Source organism: Centruroides vittatus, unplaced genomic scaffold (assembly GCF_030686945.1).
Source record: "Centruroides vittatus isolate TY-2023 unplaced genomic scaffold, ASM3068694v2 contig_1049, whole genome shotgun sequence".
Taxonomy (NCBI): domain Eukaryota; kingdom Metazoa; phylum Arthropoda; class Arachnida; order Scorpiones; family Buthidae; genus Centruroides; species Centruroides vittatus.
In genome coordinates, this window is record NW_027120677.1 from 710,876 (window position 1) to 734,949 (window position 24,074).

Below are 24,074 nucleotides of genomic sequence, written 5' to 3' on the forward strand. Positions count from 1 at the left end.
TATATGAGCATAAGCAGTAGGTGAACAAGAATGTTGATTCTACGGTACTGGCAGCATTTGCAAAAGAGCAAGGGATAACAATATTTTGGGATAAAGCCCCGATTGTGAGGGCCGCAAGATCAAGACAAGTGGTTAAACACATTGTAAAAATGGAAATACACAGAGCACAAACTGCACCAACCATAGAGACACAAACTGCATCAACCATAGAGATGCAGAAACGTTAGCTTCAGCCTGGAAATCCTTCTTTGATAACGTAAATTAACAGAGCATTGGTAAAGCGACAGAGCATCATTGAAATGCCATTTTTGGTTTATCGTTATATTTAATGTAAATATTTTTATGATGCCTAGGTAATTATGTTACTACCTTTTGTTTTACGTTTGGGTTAATGCACAAGCGTGTTACCGACAATTTGCGCGAGCGCAATAGAAGTTTGTTTATATTTCGTAAATTTAGAACTCTTCGTTATTATTTTCATAATTTTATAATTCTACGTTCTTTTTTGCTGTATGTTTAACTGATGAAGGCTGCTTAAAGCAGTTGAAAACGTTTTTATGTAATTAAAATACTGCTGAAACGAAAAAAAGGTTGTTATTTTACTTTATTTATTAATGCATAAAAAGTGACACAAATGAAAAGTATCACCATTTTTATGTTTTACATTATCATTTAATTCAGTTCATATAAATAAACATGTATTTTTATTTTTTAAAATGTTTTTCAATATTTTTTTTCAATAAACTTTTCTTCTTATGGACATCAAATTGATTTGTCATTCTTATCCCAGACAAAAAAATAGTTACTTTGGTAATATATTTACTACAAAACCATTTGTATCTGGCAATCAAAACAGAAAACTTGTATTACATTTTAAATTTTTTTATAGTTTTTCAATAATGCTCTATGATGTTCTCAATCTAGATGTCCACTAATAATTTATAACTACTTACTATGGAAATAGTCATATCTGGCAAATCACGATAGACAATGTTATATGAGTTATCTCATAGATGACTCCTGATGTTCTACTGCTAACTACAAGATAATTCGTAGTTGGCAGTCAACATGATAATCAGACTTCAATGAGTCGTTTTTCAATTTTTATCTTCAAAGTATTATGATAAAGATCGTCACTAATACAAATTTTATAACAGTCTAACAGTTCATTTTTGTCCAACTGTTTATTAAAATATGATTTTTGACAATCACATCATTTTTTCAATAAACCTTAGAGAATGATAACTGCAATAACAGCGGCCAATGTTATAAATTTAAAAAAAAAAAAACTTTTTACTATCATGACAAATTTATAGACAATTAAAACAAACTTATTTTCTTATTCCTATTTACATTATGTTCTGTTCAATTGTAGAGCAAAAACATTATGTTTATTAATATTTAAATATTGACAAATCAAAGAGAAATATGATTATACTTTTTGTTTGCATTTTCCGATGTTTATATGGAGTTGGCATTTCCTTGTCTAACACTTACTCCATTTCTCGCTATCAAGGGCTTCTTCTCACTTAAGTCCCATCTGATTAAAGTCTTTTTCCATCTTATCTTTCCAATGCAGCTTTGGTCTTTGTCTTTTCCTCTTTCCTTTTACAACCAGTTTTCTGACCCTCTTTCCAACATAATCTTCACTTCTTCACTCTATATGCCAAACCTCCTCAACCTAATTCTTGCATCTTCCTGATCAAGAGGCCCACTTTAACAGAGCCTCTAATAAAATTGTGTTCCTTATTCTATCCTTCCTTGACACTCCACACATCTCAACATTCTCATCTCTGCCACTTCCATCTTTCTTTCTTGGGCTCTTGTTATTGCCCATATAACATTGCAAGTCTAACAACCGATTTGTACAATTTACCTTTCAGCTTGCAGCTAACTTTCTTGTTGCATAACACATCGCTCAACTTCCTCCAGTTCATCCATCCTCATTGAATTCTATGCCGTACTTCTGAGTTCAATCCTCTGTGGTCATACGGCTTATTTTGTATATTGTTGTACATATTATTCTTGGTACATATTTCATTTTCTTCCTTTTTGTTCTTGGTTCTTTTGTCTATCACCTTCTAGAAACTTCTTCCCTAATCCTTCCCTGTTCAGGTGGTGTTGACCTAATTACAAGAAAAAAAAAAGGGGGTAGCCCTGAGGGTTAAGTGTAGGACAAGTCTTTACTTTTTGGCTTGAATGTTGGAGAGCTAGGACGTGTCATGAGGTCCTCCAGGTAGTTCTGTCATCAACTGGAGAACAAAGGAGAAGATAATCCTAAGCTAGCATTCGAGAGGAGCCCAAAATATCTTGATATTTGGATTTTCAGAAGCTCATTGAAAGAACCTGATAGAGTTCTACAATCATAAATCCCTACAATTTGAAGACTTAATAATTCAGAAATCACCACCATTACCCCAAGATCGTCGGTAACTTTGGGTACCTATTCTTTATCATCACTATATATCCATCTATCCTATTGTCTATCCATTCTTCCTTTTCTTTTTTTAATATAAGTAGTTTTAAGTATTTAATCATAGTTCTTTTTTGTACCATGGTGGATCTTTTCAGTTGTTTTTTTGTCACAAGATTACACTTAATGATTCTGTCCAAGTATCTGCAGAAATTGTATGTAAAAGAACAGAAATGAGGTGTGTAGGAATCTATAAAAGAATCCTGTAAAGAAAATAAACACGGGTAAAGAAAGAACATAGGAACCTATATGTAACATGCTTATTCTCTTGTTGGATTACACTCACTGCATATGTATTGCACACCTCCTCCCATCTCAACAAAGGCCCCGATACTTAAAACTCGAAATCAAAGGGAGCAGCACATTTTGGATTTTAATATTGCACTTGTCCCTGCCATTCAGAGTAATGTAAGCTGTTTTAGTTCTGCTAATCCTCATGCCCCTTTCTTCCAAAACTTTCCTCCAATCTTCCAGTTTCTTCTCAGCCTTGGTTTGGGAAGGTTCACACAACACAATAGCATCTGCAAATAGCATACTCCACAGAGCCTCACACTTCGTGTCACATGCCAAAACGTCCATTATCAGGTCAAACAGATAAGGGCTAAGGGCTGATCCCTTAGCCCTTATCTGTTTGACCCTGTAAACCAGCATTAATGGAGAACCCTTCTGCAGTGCCCACACTACTCTTAACTTGAGTCTCCACTCCCTCGTACATTTCCTTGATGAGCCTAGCATATTATCCTGGAACATTCTTTTCCCTCAAACATCTCCATATCTCTTGCCTTGGTACCCTATCATATGCCTTTTCCAGATCTAGGAACACCATGTGCAAATCTTCCTGCATTTCCCTGTGCCTTTCCATCAGCTGTTTCATAGCAAAGACAGCATCAGTTGTACCCCTTCCTGGCATAAAGCCAAACTGTTCCTCTCCAATCTCAGATTCCTGTTTAATCCTTCTTTTGACAATTTTCTTCCAAATCTTCATAGTACAGGACAATAACTTTATACCTCTGTAATTTCCACAATCCGTACATCCCCTTTACCTTTAACGACAAGCATAAGAATACTCTTTCTCCATTCATCTGGAATCTTCTCCTGCTGCCAGTTTCTTCATAATGTCCCAGAGGATATCAATCCCCTCCTTACCCAAACCTCAACCAGAATCTGATCAGTGCCTACTGCTTTCTCCATCTTCATTTTCCTAAGCACACTTTCCACTTCTTCTCTGCTAATATCTTGCACCACTCCTTCATTTGCCTGTTCATTCTTGTATAAAGTTCTGGGGTTTTCCTCATTCAATAAATTCCTGAAATATACTTTCCATCTTACCTTGACCCTTTTGTAATCTTGTAATACTACTCCTTTATTATCTTTAATCAGTTTAATAGAGGTAAACTCTTTCAATGCCTTATCTCTTGCTTTGGCAATTCTTATCAACTGTCTTTCCCCACCTTTTCTTTCAAAAACTTTATAAGCCTCTTCTAAAGCCTTTGCTTTTGCAATAGCCACTGCCTTTTTAGTCATTTTATTTGCCAAATGGCAAGCTTCTTTATTTTCAGGCCTTCCCATCAAATCCCACCTTTTCTTTGCCTCTTTCTTTTGTTTAACTGCAGATTGTACCTCAGCATTCCACCACCAAAGTTCCTTTCCTTCTGGTGACCTCTTCCCTGAAGTTTTTTCCAAAACCTCTTCTCCAACTTTCAAATGCACTTACTATTCAGCAGCCACCATGTTTGCACATCATCCAGGAACTGAATTTTCTTAAACACTTTTACCTTAAACTCTTTCCTCAATTCCTCTTCTTTCAACCTGCACCATTTAATCCTTTGTTCAATCTAGCTAACACAATTCATACAATGGCTCATAAGGAAATCACAATTCACCAGAATAACTCTATATTGTGCAGCAACACTTTCTTCATTTGACACCTTACTGTTTCTCACTTCACTCAGATGCCTCCTGTGGCACAAGAAAAAATTAATCTGGCTGGATCTACCTCCATTCATGTATATAACAAGCTGATTCACTTTCTTCTCAAAGTAGGTGTTAACTAGCACAAGATCAAAAGCCACAGCATGATCAACTAGTCTTTCTCCCTCACGCCACCTCCCAAGAACTCTTCTTTCTGCATTCTTCCTCTTCCCAACATGACCATATAGATTACCCTCACAGATTAACCTCTCGTTCACAGGAACACACATTATAACTTGGTCAAGATCTGTCCAAAAGTTTGTCTTCTCTTCTTCTCCACTACCTGGCTGAGGAGCACACATGCACACACACACGCACACACACAATCATGATGAAAATTTCACCAACGTCCAACGTAACGCTCATAATTCTACCACACCTTCATTTAACTTCACAGATTCTGTCTTTTAGAGCTTTATCAAATACAATACCAACTCCATTCCTTCCTCCCTTATTTGCTCCACTCACAAACAGTTTGTACCCATCACCAAGCTCTTTAGATTTATTTCCTTTCCATCTTGTCTCTTGCAGGCACAGATTGTTCACTCTCCTTTGCATGAGATCAACCAACTCTCTACTCTTCCCATTCAATGTTCTGATGTTTAAAGTACTTATTCTTATACTTGTCTTCTTCTTCCTCTTCCCTTTCTGGACTAACTTCTTTAGCCAAACCCGTCCTTGGTTCAGTAGCCCAAGCTCATTTGACACAGTTTTCAGGCAACATGACTGTGCGTCACTTATGGGAATGCCCTAACCAAGTTGTAACTTACTTGTAGCCTAGCAGACATTGCATGGGGTTTTGGCATAGGTTTTACGGCCGGATGCCCTTCCTGACGCCAACCCTCCTTTATCTGGGCTTGGGATCGGTTCTTCTGTATATATCTGAATTTCAATGATGGCTTATGGCATTTGAATTTTTAAATAAAATACGATTATACCAAATCTATTAAAAAAACATTTAACAGCACTAAGACTACAATACCATTGTCGCCTTGGATAGAACATCAACAAAAATGTAAATGTATAATAGACCAAGATAATATTAAAATAATAATATCAAATAATATAATTTGAAAAAATAGTGAAAAGAGAAAAATAAGGGAACATTTTGCTATTGTAAAACAATTAAAAAACAAAAATGTAAATTTACTAAATTTAAATACAGGTATAAATGTGTCACCAGAGTGGTGTACAATTATAGATGTTGCAACAACAAGAAAGTTAATGTCATGGAAATAATATGTTGTAAAATGACAATTGTAAGTTTTAAAAAAAAATATTGTATTGCCTTATGTAAATTTTTGCTTTCCTTTTTTGAGATATTTGTTTATAGGCTAAACTTAGTCCTATAAATGTACTGATGAGGATCAGAAGATTGAAATGCATATATAAGAAAAATAACAAACAGTAATGGTTTTAAAATCTTTTTAGTACCAGTTTATTGTTTTTAACATATCTTGAATGAAGATTCAGGAAAGTAAAAGAGACAACTATGATTTCATCAAATTTTATATATTTTTAACATAATTTTAATAAATTGTTATACTATATAACCATGGTGTCAAATTGCAGCTTCAAGCTCATGCAGTCTTCTAGACCCTTACTATAGCTCCTGTACATTTCTTTTTATAAACTTGTGACATACTATTACACATATATTTGTAAGTTTGCTGACTGTTATGTAGTATGATATATGCATGGATTGTAAACATTATTCATAACTTAGCTTTCAGTTGCCCTTTTGAAGTTAAGGGTATGTTCCTATGAACCAAATTTTAAAGTTAGTGTCCCAACTTCAAAGTTACAAATGTTCTAACAGAAAATAATGGAAAAGAAATATTGGTATGTATTTAGATAAAAAAAAACAAGTAATTGGCTTATAATAAACCTATTTTTTCAAAGTTTTTTAGGTAGCTTTTCTTATGTACCTACACAAATATATGCATCCTTAACCCAACATAATTGATATTTACTATAAAACAGTGATAACTACAGTATTTTAAATAGATGTATAAAATACATTCCAATAGAAGATGCAGCTCTTGCATGTTTTTAATAGGAAATATTATTGTGATCAAACAGTATTGGGAAAGGTTTATTTAAACTACATGCATGAAAGAGGGTGCTTTTGTCATTTGGTATGACTTTCATCTACATCTAGCAGAAATCTGTACGTCGTCGTCTGTTTTTGTTTGCAAATAAATGCTTGTTTTGTGTGTAAAGAATTTTTGCACCAACGATTTTTCAAAATATTGAGTGTAATTGAGCAAAAACCATACATTAAATTTTGTTTTTGCAATAGAATTACTGCTACAAAAATATTAGAAATGTTGCAAAAAGGCTTTGGTGATGATCTTGTACCACTCAAACAAGAGTTTGAGTGGTACAGGATGTTCAAGGAAGGTAGAGAACATATCAAAAATGAAACATGCTCTGGTAGACTATCAACTTCAACTGATGAACACATTGCTCAAGTCAGACATTTGGTGCTCAATGATTGTCATTTAACAATTTGGGACATTATTGAACATGTTCTAGTAACTAGTTCTAGTATCTAGTTCTGTACAAGAACATTTTCATTATTGAACATGTTGAGTATGTTCTTGTCAAGCAATTTTAAAAGATCATTTAAACTTCTGGCATGTTGCTCCTAAAGTTGTCCTGAAAATATTGAATTGTTTCCAAAAACAACATCATGTTCAAGTATCGAAGGAAATGCTTTCTCAAGGCAAATCATTCGTAAAATGCATCATTACAAGTGATGAATTATAGATCTACGCTTTTGACACTGAAACAGCTCATCAATCAAGTGAATGGCACTTGAAAAATGAAACAAGACAAAAAAGACCATGTCAAAGTCAATCAAAAATCAAGATCATGTTGACTGTATTTCTTCAATTGTCATGGTGTTGTGCATTACAAATTCTTTCTGACTGGCCAAAACTGTCAACAAAAATATTATTTGAGCATTTTGCGTTGTTTGTGTGAAGCAATTCATAGAAAACGACCTGATTTGTGGTGAGAAAACTCATGGATGATGCATCTGCTCACAATGCTCTTGTTGTTTGTAAATTTTGGGCCAAAAATTCAATAAATATGGTTCTGTAAGCTCCATATTCACTCAACATGGTACCATGTGACTTTTCCTGTTTCCTCAACTAAAATTTTGACTTTGTGATCTCTGTTTCGAGTCAATTGATGCCATGAAACAAATTTTATTGAGAGTCCTAAAAGTGTTTCCAACTTTAATTAAAGCATGTTTTGAAGATTGGAAAAAATGATGAGGTAAGTACATTTAGTGGGAGGGAATTACTTTGAAGGAAATGAAATAAATTTTGATGAATAAATTCAAATGTTACATTTTATTAAACCATTCCTGATACTTCTTGATCACAAGAGTATATGGCTCCTATATTGTGATAAAGTTTGTCTATATAATCCTGCTATATAACAAAATATGAAATAAAATGAAATAAAAAACAAGTTTTTTCATTTTCTTAAATTTTTGTACTATATATGATGTTTATAATAATCATCAAACTTCAAATGTAAAATCAATTGTTTCATATAATAACAGGAATAGCAAAAATACAACATGATAAGTTATGAATATTAAAGAAAAATAATTTTTTCAAAACTTCAAAAACAGCAACTTATTGATAAAGCTATTAAATGGAATTATCATCAATCAAGCGTGCAAAATAACACCAAATTAAACTTAGTTGATAAAATGATTAATTATTTACAATTTAATTATTTTTCTAGCGTGATTAATACTTTTAAAATAAAAAGACAGGTTAATTATCATCTGAAATTGTTTAACAGTGACATGTAAACTAGAATAGATTAAGAATGAATTATCGAATTCAAATATAATCTACATTTATTCTAGTCGCAAACTTTTTCATTTTCTAAATATTAAGCTATCAAAATATTTTTTTGGAATAGTTATCTTAATATATACTTTATTTAGAAAATTTTTTCTATTCACGTATTAATAATATAGTAAATACTCTAAACGGTAATTTAATTATATAGACCAGTGGCATAGCGTGGGTGTCAGCTGCCCGGGGCGGAGGAAAATTTCGCCGCCCACTTATTTAGGTATTTTTACAAGATATTATTATTTATTGTGAAATTTTGCCGCCCGGGGCGGGCCACCCCTGCCGCCCCCACTACGCTACGCCACTGATATAGACCTATGTTTCATTTATTAATTTTTGCATTTAACCAATTTACTAAAGAAAAAAGAATGTTACTTTGTGGAGAAAAATAAGTTTTTTCTTTATTTCGAGCATATGTCTGTTATTTTAACTGTTGTTTTTTCAAGTAGTTTGGCAACTCTGCTTCAGGTCAATTATACTTGTATTCAATTTGAAAATTATATTTTTTTATATAATTATTTTATTCTTGCTTATAATTTAACAACTAATAAAATGCTATAACTTTTATACAAAAATATCTTAGCTTATATAGTGGGTATTTACTCCAAAGCCAATGAAATGAGTACTTTATTATTTATATTTATGGTCTGATTCAAATTTTGAATCCAACCATAAATATAAATACCGTATATCTCGGCGGATAAGACGACCTTCAGATAAGACAAGGTATAAATTTTCATCAAAGTTTTATAGTTTTAGCTTATATCTGTCCTATAAGACGACCCCAAACTATCAACAGCCTATGAATTTAGTTTAGATCAGTGATCATCATCTGAATAATAATACTGTATAGTGAGTGTATACAGAATAATGTCCTATTTGTAATTTTTCAAATGAACAAATTTATTTTCTTGCATCTGGCAGCACTGCCTTGCGATTGTTGCAAGCATTTGCACTGATTTGGCATTTGGGTAATGACCTTGACTAGTCACAAAAATGTCGTATGGGCTATTCTAGTTTGTGCACATACTCTACTCTCTACTAATAAATAATTACGGTTTGTCCGTTTTTTATAATGGTTTTAATTTATATAAATTTCAATCTAATTTTTTTTTGTATCTGTCCTATAAGACGACCCCAGATTTTCGGGGCCTTTTTTATGATTCAACTATCGTCTTATCCACCGAGATATACGGTAATTAAAAATAATTATAATTGAAATGGACTACTGTTTGATTCAAAATTTTAATAGCTGTTTGAATTTTATTAAATTAAACAACAGGAGTTTTATTCCTTTAATAAAAAGCTTGAATCTCACCTCACTACACACTTTTTTTGCATTTTATAATTCTTTTCAGTTTCTCTTTTCAATAATTGGACTGAAAAGACAACCAGAAAAAGTAAAATCCTAAGACTAACGCTTTTAGATAATTTTTTTTTACTTAAAAAACGAGCAATTATTTATTATGACATTGTCACAATGCAATTTTTAATCATATTTTTAATTTATTTAATTTAAAATATATGCTCTCCATCTCAAATTATTAATAGTGGCTTGCCCCTATACATCATACTTTTCCTTTAACAACAGAGTCGTGCCAATCATCTATTAACTGCTTTCAGGGGAAAAGTTTTTAATTGAAATAATATATAGTTAATCGAGGCCTCGTGCCCATATCTCGTCTCAGATTTCATCTATTTAACACCATTCTCAAGATTACGGAAAGACTGAGACAAATGAATGACAGTGGGAATTTATAAATCTATAATTTTTTCAAACTATAGCCCAACAAAAATTATATATTACACAAGCTTTCCTGGTAAAGATAAATTTCTATATTTAAAACTTATAGAAAACAAATTATAAAAATTATTTTTGAATTACATTCAGATATGAAATTCTTCATTATTATTTTCTTGTTGAGAATTTTCATCATTTATTTCTATATAATATATAGAATTTTTTCCTTCTCTATTTTTTAAAGTATAACAACAGTGAAGAAATTTGTATGTGATCAAAGTTTTTATTAAAATTATATATAAATACAGCAATTTATAATTGAAATAAAGATGTCTAGTTAATACAAGTATAAAGACTAGTCTTATATCATTTAAATACAAGTTGCTGAAATTATTAGTTAATCTAACAAAACTAGCTAATAATTTGACTAGAATCAGTTAATAAATTTAAAAAGCTAAAGATAGTTTATTATTAGATTATTAAAAGATAGTAATAAAGATATAGTATTAGTAATTTTAATAGTTACATACTTTCAGAATAGGCAGAAAACAATATATCTGAGTGGGATCCAAATATTCGCACTTCATAAACTAAGCAATGCAATACCATATTTTTTAAATAACAGCTGTTTTAATTTTTTGTTTTCGTATATTTACTTATTAATTATATTTATCCAAAATTTTGTAACTTAATTAATTAATAATTAGCTTAACTCTAGCTCAAAAAATAATTAAATTTTTTTATATTCGTTGGCGTTTCCAAATGATAAACAAACATTGCCAGTTATGTCATCTGAACATTTGAAAATAAAATTTTTTTATTAGCCCAATTCTCTCCAAATTATTAAAAATTTTTTTAAATTTGATAACTTATAATTGATCCAAATATAATGACATTTTAACCAATTTATTATATCATCTTTTAATCATTCTGGTTTATCTGATTAAAATAATGACTGTTATAAATTCGAAACTGTTATTTAAGTTTAGAACATAGTTATATAATTAATAAATAATGTAAATATTTTTTTATTAAAGTAAATAAAATTATTATATAAAAATGAAAACTTTGTACTGAAAATTAAATAAACAAACTTTTTGTTGACTTTCTATAAAAAAAAGAATTCTTTTAACTTAATAAAAATACGTTGAATCTAATTAATTTCATGTCATTTATTAGCCTTCGAAATATACTACTACAGAAAATATTATAAAATGTAAGAGTTTTATATTAACTGAAAATATAAATTTCATAAACAAAACTTTGTAATTTGATTATAGATTATTTTATATTACAATTAAATTACAATATATTATAAAACATTACTTATGCAATATATGTGTTACTGTAATTTCATATTATAGTATTTACAATTGTATTTTAATGTTTACAGTAGAATTAAATTAAATTGTTTTATTATATATTACCATAAATTATAATTTATGATAATCATTTTAATTTGATGCAACAAAGTTTTTAATGTCAAAATATTATATATTATAATTGAATTTCGTTTGTTTTTTCTTTTTGAACCATTAAAACAAATTATTATGAGTTCAGAGAAATATTTTAAATTTTCTTCTAAACAAAATAAGCATTTAACTTAATAATAAAATTCTTTAAGGAGAATAAATACTCATATTTATCAATAATAAGCTATTTCATATTAGTAATTAGATAATTTTATTTTCAATACTTATTATTATTATAATAGACAAAAGTTAATATAATAATAATAAACAATTATAATTAGATTTAAAATAAAAATATTTCAATAAAACAGCACTATTTGCTTCATTTCCTATTTAAACAAGAAAAAATTTTTTTTAAATCTTCAAAATGATTGAACAAATTTTAACATAAAACATAAAACTACTAGTTTAAAATTCAGGACAAAAGAAAAATATATATATACACACACACATTTTTCTTTTTCCTGTCTAATTTCACACACACACACACACACACGTGTGTGTGAATTTAGACAGGAAAAAAATATCAACTAGCAGCATAAGGGTTAATGTTACCCTTGGTGCCAAGACGACTTGTCTCTGATTCCAGCAAGGAAGCAGTGGGACGCACGTTCTAACCTAACCTAACCTAACCTATTCTAATAATTTAGTTGCTAATAATTATGGTAATTTATTAGAATAGGTTAGGTTAGGTTAGAACGTGCGTCCCACTGCTTCCTTGCTGGAATCAGAGATGAGCCGCCATCTTGGCACCAAGGGTAACATTAACCAAAAAAGGGTTACTTAGTTGAAAATATCTAAGTTTTGAAAGCATTTTAATTACATCTATTTTTTTTTTTATTAAGTTCTACAAGCAAAAATTGAATACATTTTTAAAGTTTTCATGATCCATAAAAGACAAAAAAATTTATATCTATAACCATGAATGTCAAGTGACTTTAATAATTCCATTTTCTGTTACTATAATAGTAGTTTACTACATTATATTGAATTTTATCTGAAGAACAACTTTCCATTTTATAAAAACTGAAGCTACATTAGTTTAAATAATTATATACAAACATTTTCTCAAAAATCCTTAAGATTAACATTATGTTTAAAACATACATATCTTTTAGTTTAAGATGTAAAAACAAATCGTGATTAAGAATATTTTTTCGAAAAAAAATAAATCATATAAAACTATGTTAATCTTGATGGGTTTTTTGTGATTTTAATATTAATATTTTTTAAAAAAATTTTTATCAAACAAATTCATCGATTTTTTCTTTTATTTACATCACGAGCAACACAGATTTTCAAATGACCTAATTCGCGTAGGACAAAAATCTTAACCTTTATTCAACTTTTTTTGATCGAATAGTAAGTTTTTTCGGCATAATTTAAGGTGTTGAATTATAAAATATATATTAAATGAACGAAAATGTTCATTTTCTTTGACAAAATCCGTAAAACAATCAGATATAGAAGTCAACGCCTGTTCGGACATTGAACGAGGAAATGAAGCAAAGGAAAAATGTAAATAGAACGAAAAAAACTGAATATATGTTAAAAGTAGTCATCCAAATAATATGTAACATATGGGAATTCTATATAATATCTTCAAATAATCTATATTGATCATTGTTATCTATTAATTAACCGAATTCATTAACTTTAGCCTTTATCTAATTAATTATACGTTACCTTCCCATAAAAGAATATTCCTCATACAGCATATTTTCACGGATGCAATTTCTGCAAGACTTTGAGTCTTTTCGTCCATTTTCTTTTCTTTATTTCCTTCTGACAGACGTCAATCCGTCATTCACGTTCAACCATCGTCATAAAGGAAGTCGCCATCTTTAAATCTTGTAAAATCGCGAACCCTGGCGGATAAAAATGGAAAACATATTTTTCTTACGATTTACAATAGCTATCAATATTTTCAAATTGTTAATAAGGAGTTAAATGAAAATTCTTGTTTTATTAATAAATATTAATTCTAAGGTAAATAAATTAATATTTACTCTATATATAAATGGATATCCATCTCAAAAACATCATTTTGTTGTCAATTATAATTTATTTGAATATATTAAATTAATTAATATAATTAAAGCACACTTTGTTTTACACAAAGGAATTAAAGATAAATTTTAATTGAAATATGCTAGGATTTAATTAAATAAGAGAAATTAATTACAAATTCAATTTTATTTTTATTTCATGCTGTAAAAACATTCTTTGATTTCTCAAAATCTAATTATGAAACACAGCTTAATATATAAATCAATGTGTAAATATATTTTTAAACATAAAATTAATTCTAAAAAGTTTTTCTTTTTACACTATATTGTGTAACTAATTTTAATATATTCATAAATATGAAAATATCAATATTTTATTTTATTTCAACCATAATGAAAAATTGATTTAATTAAAATGATTCTTTTAATAATTTATATTTGTTGTATTTTTATAAAGAATGTTAACTAATTAATTCATGACGTTCAAACAGTACAAATGTATATTCTTTCACTAAGTAAAAAGTAAATAATTTTAACTTCTATTCATTTTAAACATAAACAAATCAATATTGATTCGATAAATTTCATAGGTGAATTTACATTAATTAGCTAAATTTTGTATCCATTCTTACTTTTATATTGTTTGCTTTCAATAAATAAAATAAAGACTTAAAACTGAATTACAAATAGTAATGATTTAATAACTTAGAATTTAAAATTCGTGTTTATTTAATTTTATATTTAAATATTTAAATACTTAGAATACAAATAAACACATAAATATTTATTCCATTTAAATTGATTATTTTTATAATTGTGTTACATGTATAGACTTTAATAATCTTGTATATGAATTAATAATATTTAAATCAATCGAGAAAATTATTCTGATACAAATTTAGATGTTAGAATTACAAACCAGAGTTTCTTAAGTCAACTTTGCTTGATAATTTCTACTCTATCATCATGACAAATAAATCTTATATAAGAGTATAAGAGTACTTACATGAATGACGAAATAAGAAATTTATATCGCTATAATATTATATTTATAATGAAGACATTGCTGTAATAAAAGTTAAATTATACTAAGAAAAAATTTATCAAGTCATTTGTCAATTTAAAGACATAAATATAAACTTTAATAAATACAAAAAGAAATTTTAATATTTGGATTATATTATATATTAAATTTATATGCACAGTACATTATATAAGTATATAAAAATATGTATGTTAAAAAGTAATTTTAAATTTTTATAGAGATATTTAAAATGGGACATATTTCTATATTATTTATTAATTAAAAGATAAAATACGTTATTATTTAATTACAGTTAGTTTAAATATTATTTTAGATTTAGTACGTATAATTTCATATTCTAATTACTAAACTACGTTGATAAGTAAATTAATTAAATGAAAATTAATTATTAAAAAAAAACTTTGTATAATTTTATATTTATTATTAATTATTTACTGAAATAATTATAACGATATTTAATTAATAAAAATTAAAAACGGTTTTCAATCATAAATCTTGAAAAATTGTATAATTTAAGATTTTTCTAAAATTCATTCGAATATTTTAAATTAAATAATAACGAACAAATAGAATTTTTTCGGCGAAAAAAACCTATTTAAATTTGTTTACTCCGAATTCTCCGATGAGCATTAATCGATTATCGGCCACGATTCATTTCCTCGCTGATAATTGTTTTCTTTAATTTGATTAAATGATAAATTTCGTTTGCAAATTTCAATATTTCGTTTAAAATCTCACCTCCCCCCATTTTTTAAAAATTTTTAAAGTATTTGTCAAATTGAATTCATTAATTGTATTTTGTATTTACTTTTGCGCGCTTTAAATATATATAGAAAGCTATAAATGTATTTTTAAAATAATTAATTTGAAGTTAATTACAGAAATATTTCTAACAAGCAAATTAAAATCAATGTTAGAATGATAAAGGAAAAAAAAAAAAAAAGGAATTATATATTAGACTTTTATTCGCTACGCCATTATTATAAATTTTCAAACGTAAATGATGATGAACTTTTGCAAGAAAATCAATAATTGCCAGTCGAGTAACTTTAATTACACGTTAATTAAACCAAGTAAAATAGCTTTCGCTAATCTAAAAATTTTGAACTACTTTTATCTTAAATCGAAATTCGTTACCATAGTAACCAAGAGGATCGTTTATTTTCGTATTTTTTTTTTTCTTTCTTTCTTTCTTTTCTTAGAGTATCGCACGTGCTCGTGAATCAATGAATGACGTAGCAAACTACAGTCGTCTGCTAGCGGGTCAAGGTTTCTATGACAATAGTTAGAGAATAAACATATATATAGCAAAATGTTTTCGGGTCTGACGTTACGTTATATATTAATGTTACTCCCAATCGATGTTAATTTGAAGTTGAGTCGTCTCCTGACCCTATTTATTCTGCTGTGAATCGATGGTGAGAGAGTGAGAGAGAGAGAGAGTTAGCTAATCCCGCACTTTCATTTCGCGTTCCGATATAAACGATGAGAAGCATTTAAAACTTTCTTCGCAACGGAGCCGTCTCTTGGAAATTATTTAATTTAAGGTAAGAAATTATTTAATTATTGTTAATTTTTAATTTAATTAATAACGTTTGCGTCATTGCTTAATCGTGTATGATATCATACGTCTTAAGAAACGTGACGTCATATCTTAAGGCCGCTTCTAAGTAGAGAGCGTTTAAGTAAGCAAACCAATAGCATAATCCGTTTCATAAGTACCGGTAATTTAGGCTTTATTTTCTTTTATTATAATGGCTACTTATAGTTTGAAATTATAATAGTTTGATCAATAAAAAATGTTTTTTAAAAAATTTTTCTGTATTTATAATTATAAAAATTGTTAAATTTATTTAAATTGTAATGTTTAAGTTTAATGATAATTTCTTTACATAAAATAAGTGGAATGTAGGAGAAATTATATTAAAATGTTTTTTTTTTTGTTTTTTTAAATGGTAAACGTATGAAATTTAATTTTAATCTATTCTTGTAATATTATTAAAATGTTTTTATGTTATTGCCGTTTTTATTGCTACAAAAAATTTTAATAATATTTGAAATTTTTGTAACGCTATTTTATACTTTACAAGTACCATTCCCCGTAACGCTCTGCACATAATCATCCCCAAACTTAAGTAACACGTATCCTCCATCTATCGTACTAAGGAATACACGCAAAGGGTATGGATCGTTGCATTATTTTATAAAAATGAATCGTTCTGTTACCCAAGGGTTGAGACCTTAACATTACGTAATCCACCCCTTGTAACGCATCGTAACGATTACCAACATATCAACCCACTCTTATCTGTAATTTATAGACAGCTCCATAACATTATGACGATATATATTTATCTTGACAAAATATTTAGCCGCATAGTTGACACAATTCGTAAACATCGAGATATTAAGATGCACATGCACACACTTCTCTAATGCGATCTCGCACGGTATTATATCACGTACTGTACTTGATAGACTTCTCTAACATGGCTGGTTTAATGTTAAAATAATATATGTTCGTCTTAACAATAAAGTATTTAAATATCTTCATCTGGAATTTTTAAGTATCGAGAAATCTAACATGAATATGATATCAGCACATGTGCTTGTTTGTCTTCTCTAACATAACATATTTATATGACATATAAAATCTGAGACATTTAAGTGTTTGAGGTAATCTATCCTTTCATTTTATGGACTTATTTTTCAATTCAAATGGCAAAAATTCCTGGAAATTACACAATTATTAGATGTACTTTATTTTATTAGCCATACAAATTAATATAATTGTATTGTAAAGCTAATAAAATCAAGCACCAAACGTTAAAATAATTATTTATTTATTTAGTTTAAGATATAATAAAATCATAGCAGTGTAATGATTTAATTTATATTAACAAAAGAAAAAATCATTTTAAAACTAAAATGAATAGAAATGAAAATACAGAATTATCAACTTTGTAATACCATGTAATAATTTTAATGTCGTAAGACCTAAATAAAAGTAATTAACGAAATTACGTTAAATTATTATTTTAAATGGAAGCTACTTTGTTAAACAATGCGTATACAGTAGTCTCATCTTTATTTATCTTTCAGATTTCGAATCAATTCGAATTAAACTAAATCTTATATATTCAAAAATTATATCTTAAGTAAATATTCTTATAAATGTATACATTTAAAAAAAATGAACTAGAGACCGTCCATAAATCATTTAATGCTATTTTTATACTTTACAACCCCCTGTAATGCTCCATAACTCCTAAATTACGCAACGCATATCCTGTATCGACCCCTTTAATTGTACTAAGGAAGAATACACAGAACGTGGTTCCGAACGTTACATTATTTGGTTAATGTAATCCTTGGTGCCAAGATGGCGGCTCGTCTCTGATTCCAGCAAGGAAACAGCGAGACGCATGTTCTAACCTAACCTAACCTATTCTAATAATTTGGTTGCTAATAATTATGGTAATTTATTAGAATAGGTTAGGTTAGGTTAGAACATGCGTACCACTGTTTCCTTGCTGGAATCAGAGACGAGCCGCCATCTCGGTACCAAGGGTTACATTAACCCATTATTTTATTAGTTACATGTATAACGTACTGTACATAATACGGTTAATACTATGCAAGAGTGTTGCATAGCGAACCGTAAAAAGAATGAATCATTCTGTTACCTAGGGTTAAGATATTAGTATTAAGCAATATTTTTTGTAAACACCCCTTCTCATCGTAACGATGACCTGCATATCCACTCACCCATAGCTACGTTACGTAATTTATAGACAGCTCCCTATTTGAATTTTATAAACTGATACTTTGGAGATTTTAAAAGTTAGGAAAAAAAAGATTATATTTTATAGTAATTGCTTGAAATGATATACTTTAATTAAATATTTTACTATATTTTTAGAATTTTAAATTATTGATATGACTCGATACAACGAGATAATTGTTAAGTTATATCGAGTCAAAGTAACGCATTTTAAATTAAAATTATTCCATTTTTAATTTCTAGTTTTTCATTATTAACTAGTCTATGAGTTAATGTCAAATTTTAAATACTTATCATTGCTATTTTTATTTCAAAATTTTCGTAGCGAAGATCTTTGTCTGCGCTTAGATAATACAAACAGTAGCTGCTTTAATTTAATAATAATTAGTAATTTATTTAATTAATTATTAATTAATATGATTGAATTTAAATCTTCAAACATAGTTTCTTACGGTGCTTGATGCAAATTGAAATGAAATTTAACGGATTTTGAAAATTTTCAAAGGAATAACATAAAACGATTGAGTTAATTTTTCAAAAGAAAATCGAATTTAATATATTGTTTAATTGAAAAAAATAATAATTAAAAGTTGAAATTTAAATACCAGTATTTCTATAATTTGGTATTCTTTAATTCCATCTTAAAATTTGAATTCGTCCCTGTTTATTTCTACTTTTCCATAAGCAGAGACTAATGTAAAGTGCGAAAGAGAAATTTTCTTTATTGAAATAAACGTAAAATTCCTTCTTCATAGATTACTATTTTATATCATTGTTAAAACCTTATATTATAATTAAGTTTTAGTGATTTTGAACAGTTGAATATTGTTTAAACAATACACCTGATTCAAATGCTTTAATGATATTAATTAACAGGAACAAAAATTTCAAAATTTTTAAAATTTTTGTTCCTGTTAATAAATTGAAAAACAAAATACGTATCTTTCAAAATGTATTACAGTACAGTATATAATTATATGTACAGTACTATAAACATTTATATAATTTTTTTCAGTTTAAAAAGTCACTTTATATAGGAATGCAAAAAATTCGCATCTAAGAATGAAAAATAAAGCAATAAAAACCTTTGTAAAAGATTTAATTGCAAATTGCTTAGGTGAAAATTATTTTATTAGAACAGTATGAATATTATTAAAATGTTAAAAAAAAGAGCACCATTCACATTCTAAGTATAAAGCTTCAATGTGTAGAATTTACGTTCTATCTCTCTCTCTCCTTTCAATGCAAGTGCACTCTAGTATGACGTGTGAAAATTTCATTAGATATATTATATAAAGGCGAACAGAGTTTATTTAAATACATTATTTACTATGAGCTTTCCTCGCTTGGAACGATCATTATATTTTACATTGATGTAATCAATATTTATAAATTCTCAACATTCTCAACATCTCATCTCTATATCCAAATAACGTGTTTATGTAATTTACGATTGTTATCTAATCCATATTTACTTAGTTTTTGTTGAATTCTTCTATTACTAAGAAATTTCGTATGTTAAAAATTTTATTTTCATATAACATATACATATGTTGAATATTTAATTTGTTTTTATTGACTATTCTATTATTTCTCAGGATAAATTTATGAATTAAATAAAAATATAATGAATAAATAGTTATATTATATTTTTTTTTTCCTAATTACTTTCTTATATTTTTATTCTGGTTCATATTTTAAAATCTTGCTGTTTTCATTTCTTTTGTCAATCTCTGTTTTTGTCAATTTATTTATATTTTTCCATATCGTAAAGTATGTTTTATCTTAACGTAAGGTTCTTTAACGTTATCTACACTCAGCCGACTGTTAAAATAAGATAAAGATTTCTATATATTGTATTTAACAGGATATGTATAGATAATTGGTTGCTTACCAGTGGATGAAACCATCTGGTCGTGGGTTCGCGCCCGTGCAATAGGGTTGCGACCGGGTTTTCTTCACGTATCTAACACCTAAATGGGGTCAATTTCTCATAGAAGAGCCTCCCGGAAAACACCACCTCTTGGCAGATTGTCTGTGTTGCGTTACATTATACCACCAATCCGATCCCGAAAACCAACGATAATTAATATTTTCTATGTAATATTTCTTCGAAAATCACTCGAATAAAAAACGCTAGATTAAAAAAACACCAGATTTGGTAAATAAATCGCGTGTTTATGAAGTTGAAAATAGAAAAAAAATTTTTTTGTTTATACCTATATATATATATATATATACACACACACATATTTCTGATTTAATGTTAGGCATTAAGAGAGCATTTTTATATATCCGAATAAATTCGACGAAATTTAATAGATGCGTGTTTCACGAGACAGACAAAACGTATTTTTAATTTAAATGCTTTAACGATTGTTTTCGTATAAATATTTTCTGTATCCATAAGCAACATTTATTATTAAAAAAATATATATACATATTAAAAATTAATAAGGTATTCAATTAATATGCAAAAGGAAGAACACGTGATATTTACATTTACTTACGATGCATAGTGAAGTAATTAATAAGCACTATAACTTTACAATTACAGTAAAAGCATCGCAGCATGTTTCATGTGCAAATAATTGTGTTGATTAACATGCAAATTTCTCTTAAAATTAATTCATTATATTTTAATATAAATCTATCGTCAAACGATTGAGGCTATTAAATCTTAATTTTAGTATTTTATATTTCAATAGATTTATCTTAAATAAAAGTTTAAAAATTAAAACGAAATCATTTGTAAAATGTGAATTGTTTTTTTTAAATTTATTTAAAAATAATGGTTATATATTATTTTTTATATTGTTGCAAACTATTTGATTGGAAACTAGAAAAAATAATCTATAAATTGATACGATAAACATTATTTTAAACAATTTTAATGCATTTTTTAAAAAAGTAACAGATGTTAAAAACAATAAGATTAAATTAGTGTAATCAGAGTAATAAAACAAGGCTGTTTACAGCTCTCTATAATGAAGAAGTTAATTTAAACTAAACTTTTTAAACTTCCCTCATAACGCTTACTTTATAATTAAACTAATTTTGATTCTTATAATACTTTCTTTATAATAAAACTATTTTGTATACTGTAAATCTTTTGTATTAAATTCTTAAGGCTAATAGGCCAAGAGCATTATTAATATAAACTCTTTTAATAAATCAATGTAAAAAAATAGGCCAACGATAATTTGCTAAAGTAGGCTACATGGTAGGCAATGACCTAATTGTAAGAATGTAATCTTTCAAATTGATATTTTATGCAATTCCACCCATAAAATGAGATAAAGTTTTATTGATTTTTGTTATAATTTTAATATCATTATTTTAAAATTATATATATATATATATATATATATATATATATATATAATTTTAATATATATATAAAATCTTTCAGAAATTAAAAAGCTATTCATTTACAAATAAGTAATTGAATTCTATTAAAGATTTTCTTTAATCTTTCAGCTTTTAACTACAATCGATTTAAGTACTCTCACGTTAGATAGATATGGGATGCTGCGGAGAAGATAAGCGTGTCCATTCATCTTCCGTGAGTATAAATAAAAATTCAAATAATTGATTTCTATTTGTTCTTTAATGATATTAAATTATTTGAAAAATTTCAACGATAGCCAAATTATAGAGAATTTTTCACCCAAACACGGCACCTAATTCGATGGAATTGTAATTTTCCTTTTACACTAAAGAAATTAAAAGTTATTTAAAAGTATTTTCGAATCTACCACTAGAAAAACTAAATGTATTCCTATATGTTACTCTTTAAATTTTATTAACATTCTTCAATTAGTTTTAACGATTCGGGTTAGAAAGGTATGGGGGGAAAAAAACTTCATTTAGACGACAGTTTAATAGGAATTCCTTAACTTAATGAGTGTAACGTGTCACCTCCCTGATCGATATCTGAATGAATATTACTTCAAGTTCCTTTCTCCGGTTCCTCAACTACTTCCACGCTATTCAAATGTAAAATTTATTATTTAAATTCTTAAGTGTATTTCATTACTTTCCGGTATAAATGTATACAGCTCAACTATCTTCATTCAATATTTTATAACAAGATTTTTGGGGAACGGTTCGTATAAATTACGTAACACAGATATGGGTGGGTGTGGGTAGGTGTGCAGATAATCGTTACGATGCGTTAAAACGGGGTGGGGATGTTTACAAAAACGTTACGTAATGCTAGGGTCTCAACTCTTGGATAACAACGATTCATGTTCTGTTACGTAGAAAAAGTCACTGCTTTGTATGTTACACAGAAAGCTACTCGTAATTAATAATGTAACACTTGGTACCTGTGCTGTGTGTTATTTCTTAATACAATTAAAGGGTTAATAGAGAATATGCGTTAAATAATTTTGGGAATGAGTATTATTGGCTTACAGAGCGTTACGGGGCATTACAAGGGGAGGTAGTTGAAAGCATAAAAATTGCGTTACGTAATTTATAGACGGTCCCTTTAAATCTTTATCATACAGGTTAACATTTAGGTCTACATTTAAAAATTGAAAAATTAATTTTGATTGTTCTATTTATAAAAAATACAAATATTTCTAGGTTAACGGAAGATGGGTTCCTCCGGATTTAGAAAGTTTTGAAGGGCCAACTAAAGATCGTCAGTGTACAGATATTATATTTTTAATACTTTTCGTCGTATTTTGTATTTTCTTGGTAATTAATGAGTTCCATTTACTTACGTAAAAGGATTTAAATTAATTTTGAAACTTAATGAATTTTATATTAAATTTGAAAAAAAAGATTAATAAAATGTAATTAAAGATTATTCTTCTTTCAACAGATTATAGTCCTAGGTGTGGCTGTTGGTATAGGCGATCCCTATCGTCTCTTATACGGTTATGATAATTATGGAAATGTTTGTGGTAGAAATAATACGAAAATTAAAGACGTATCTGACTCTGGAAAAGATATGACAGATAAACCGTAAGTATAATAATAATAATAATAATAATCATTTATTAGTCATATTAGGCAATAGCCTGTTATTACAGGGAGTTATAACATAGAATGAACATTGATCATAGTCATAATTATAACATATTCAGTTTTTATCAGTTAGTATTGTTACGTACAATGTTCGGATCAATTCAATTCTTTCACCCTTTTAAGGATTGATTACAAAAGTTTTTGTATAATTATATAATTTGTAAATCATAGCAGTATTTGCACCTTGGAAGAAACGATACATTTGATTTTCTTCTGTGATGAAATTTAATTGGTTTAAATCCATTTTAATTCTTAGTTCATAGCCTTTTTTACATCCACAGAAAACGTGATACTTAGTGAATAATTCTTGACATCTTGGACAGCTACTTTTGGAAATTTCATAGATTCTATTATTAATTATAACCATATTGCAATTTAATCTCAGTTGAATGAAAAACTTCTTGACTGTAAACGACATATTAGATAACATATAGTTATTATTGAAAGGGTAATTTAGCGATATTTTATACCATTTAGGCTCTCTTCTCTTATGTATTTTTTAGATATCTTGAGCTAATGAGATTTCTAATGCATTATGTATTAGTTATTTCCTTATAAAGTCGCTAATTTCTGAATTTTCTAGTAATGGAGCTATAGAAACTCCGTATTCATTGATTATATTCTTCACTTGACTAATCCAGGTATTTTTTTGAGG

The 24,074-nt window shown here is 28.0% G+C and overlaps 2 protein-coding genes across 2 annotated transcripts in view; one reads left to right on the plus strand and one right to left on the minus strand.

Moving 5' to 3' along the window:
• Positions 1-13,418, minus strand: part of LOC136970650 (homeobox-containing protein 1-like) — a 51,053-nt gene extending 37,635 nt beyond the window's left edge. The window contains 1 exon segment of the mRNA XM_067265112.1: positions 13,228-13,418. The gene's annotated coding sequence lies outside the window, so the exon portion shown is untranslated.
• Positions 13,419-15,847: 2,429 nt separating this feature from the next.
• LOC136970584 (choline transporter-like protein 1) overlaps positions 15,848-24,074 on the plus strand; it is a 48,601-nt gene continuing 40,374 nt past the window's right edge. The window contains exons 1-4 of the mRNA XM_067265035.1: positions 15,848-16,142; positions 21,860-21,944; positions 22,973-23,086; positions 23,214-23,356. Of these exons, the coding sequence (XP_067121136.1) occupies positions 21,903-21,944; positions 22,973-23,086; positions 23,214-23,356 (299 nt within the window). The 5' untranslated portion in view covers positions 15,848-16,142; positions 21,860-21,902. The remainder of the gene's footprint in view (positions 16,143-21,859; positions 21,945-22,972; positions 23,087-23,213; positions 23,357-24,074) is intronic.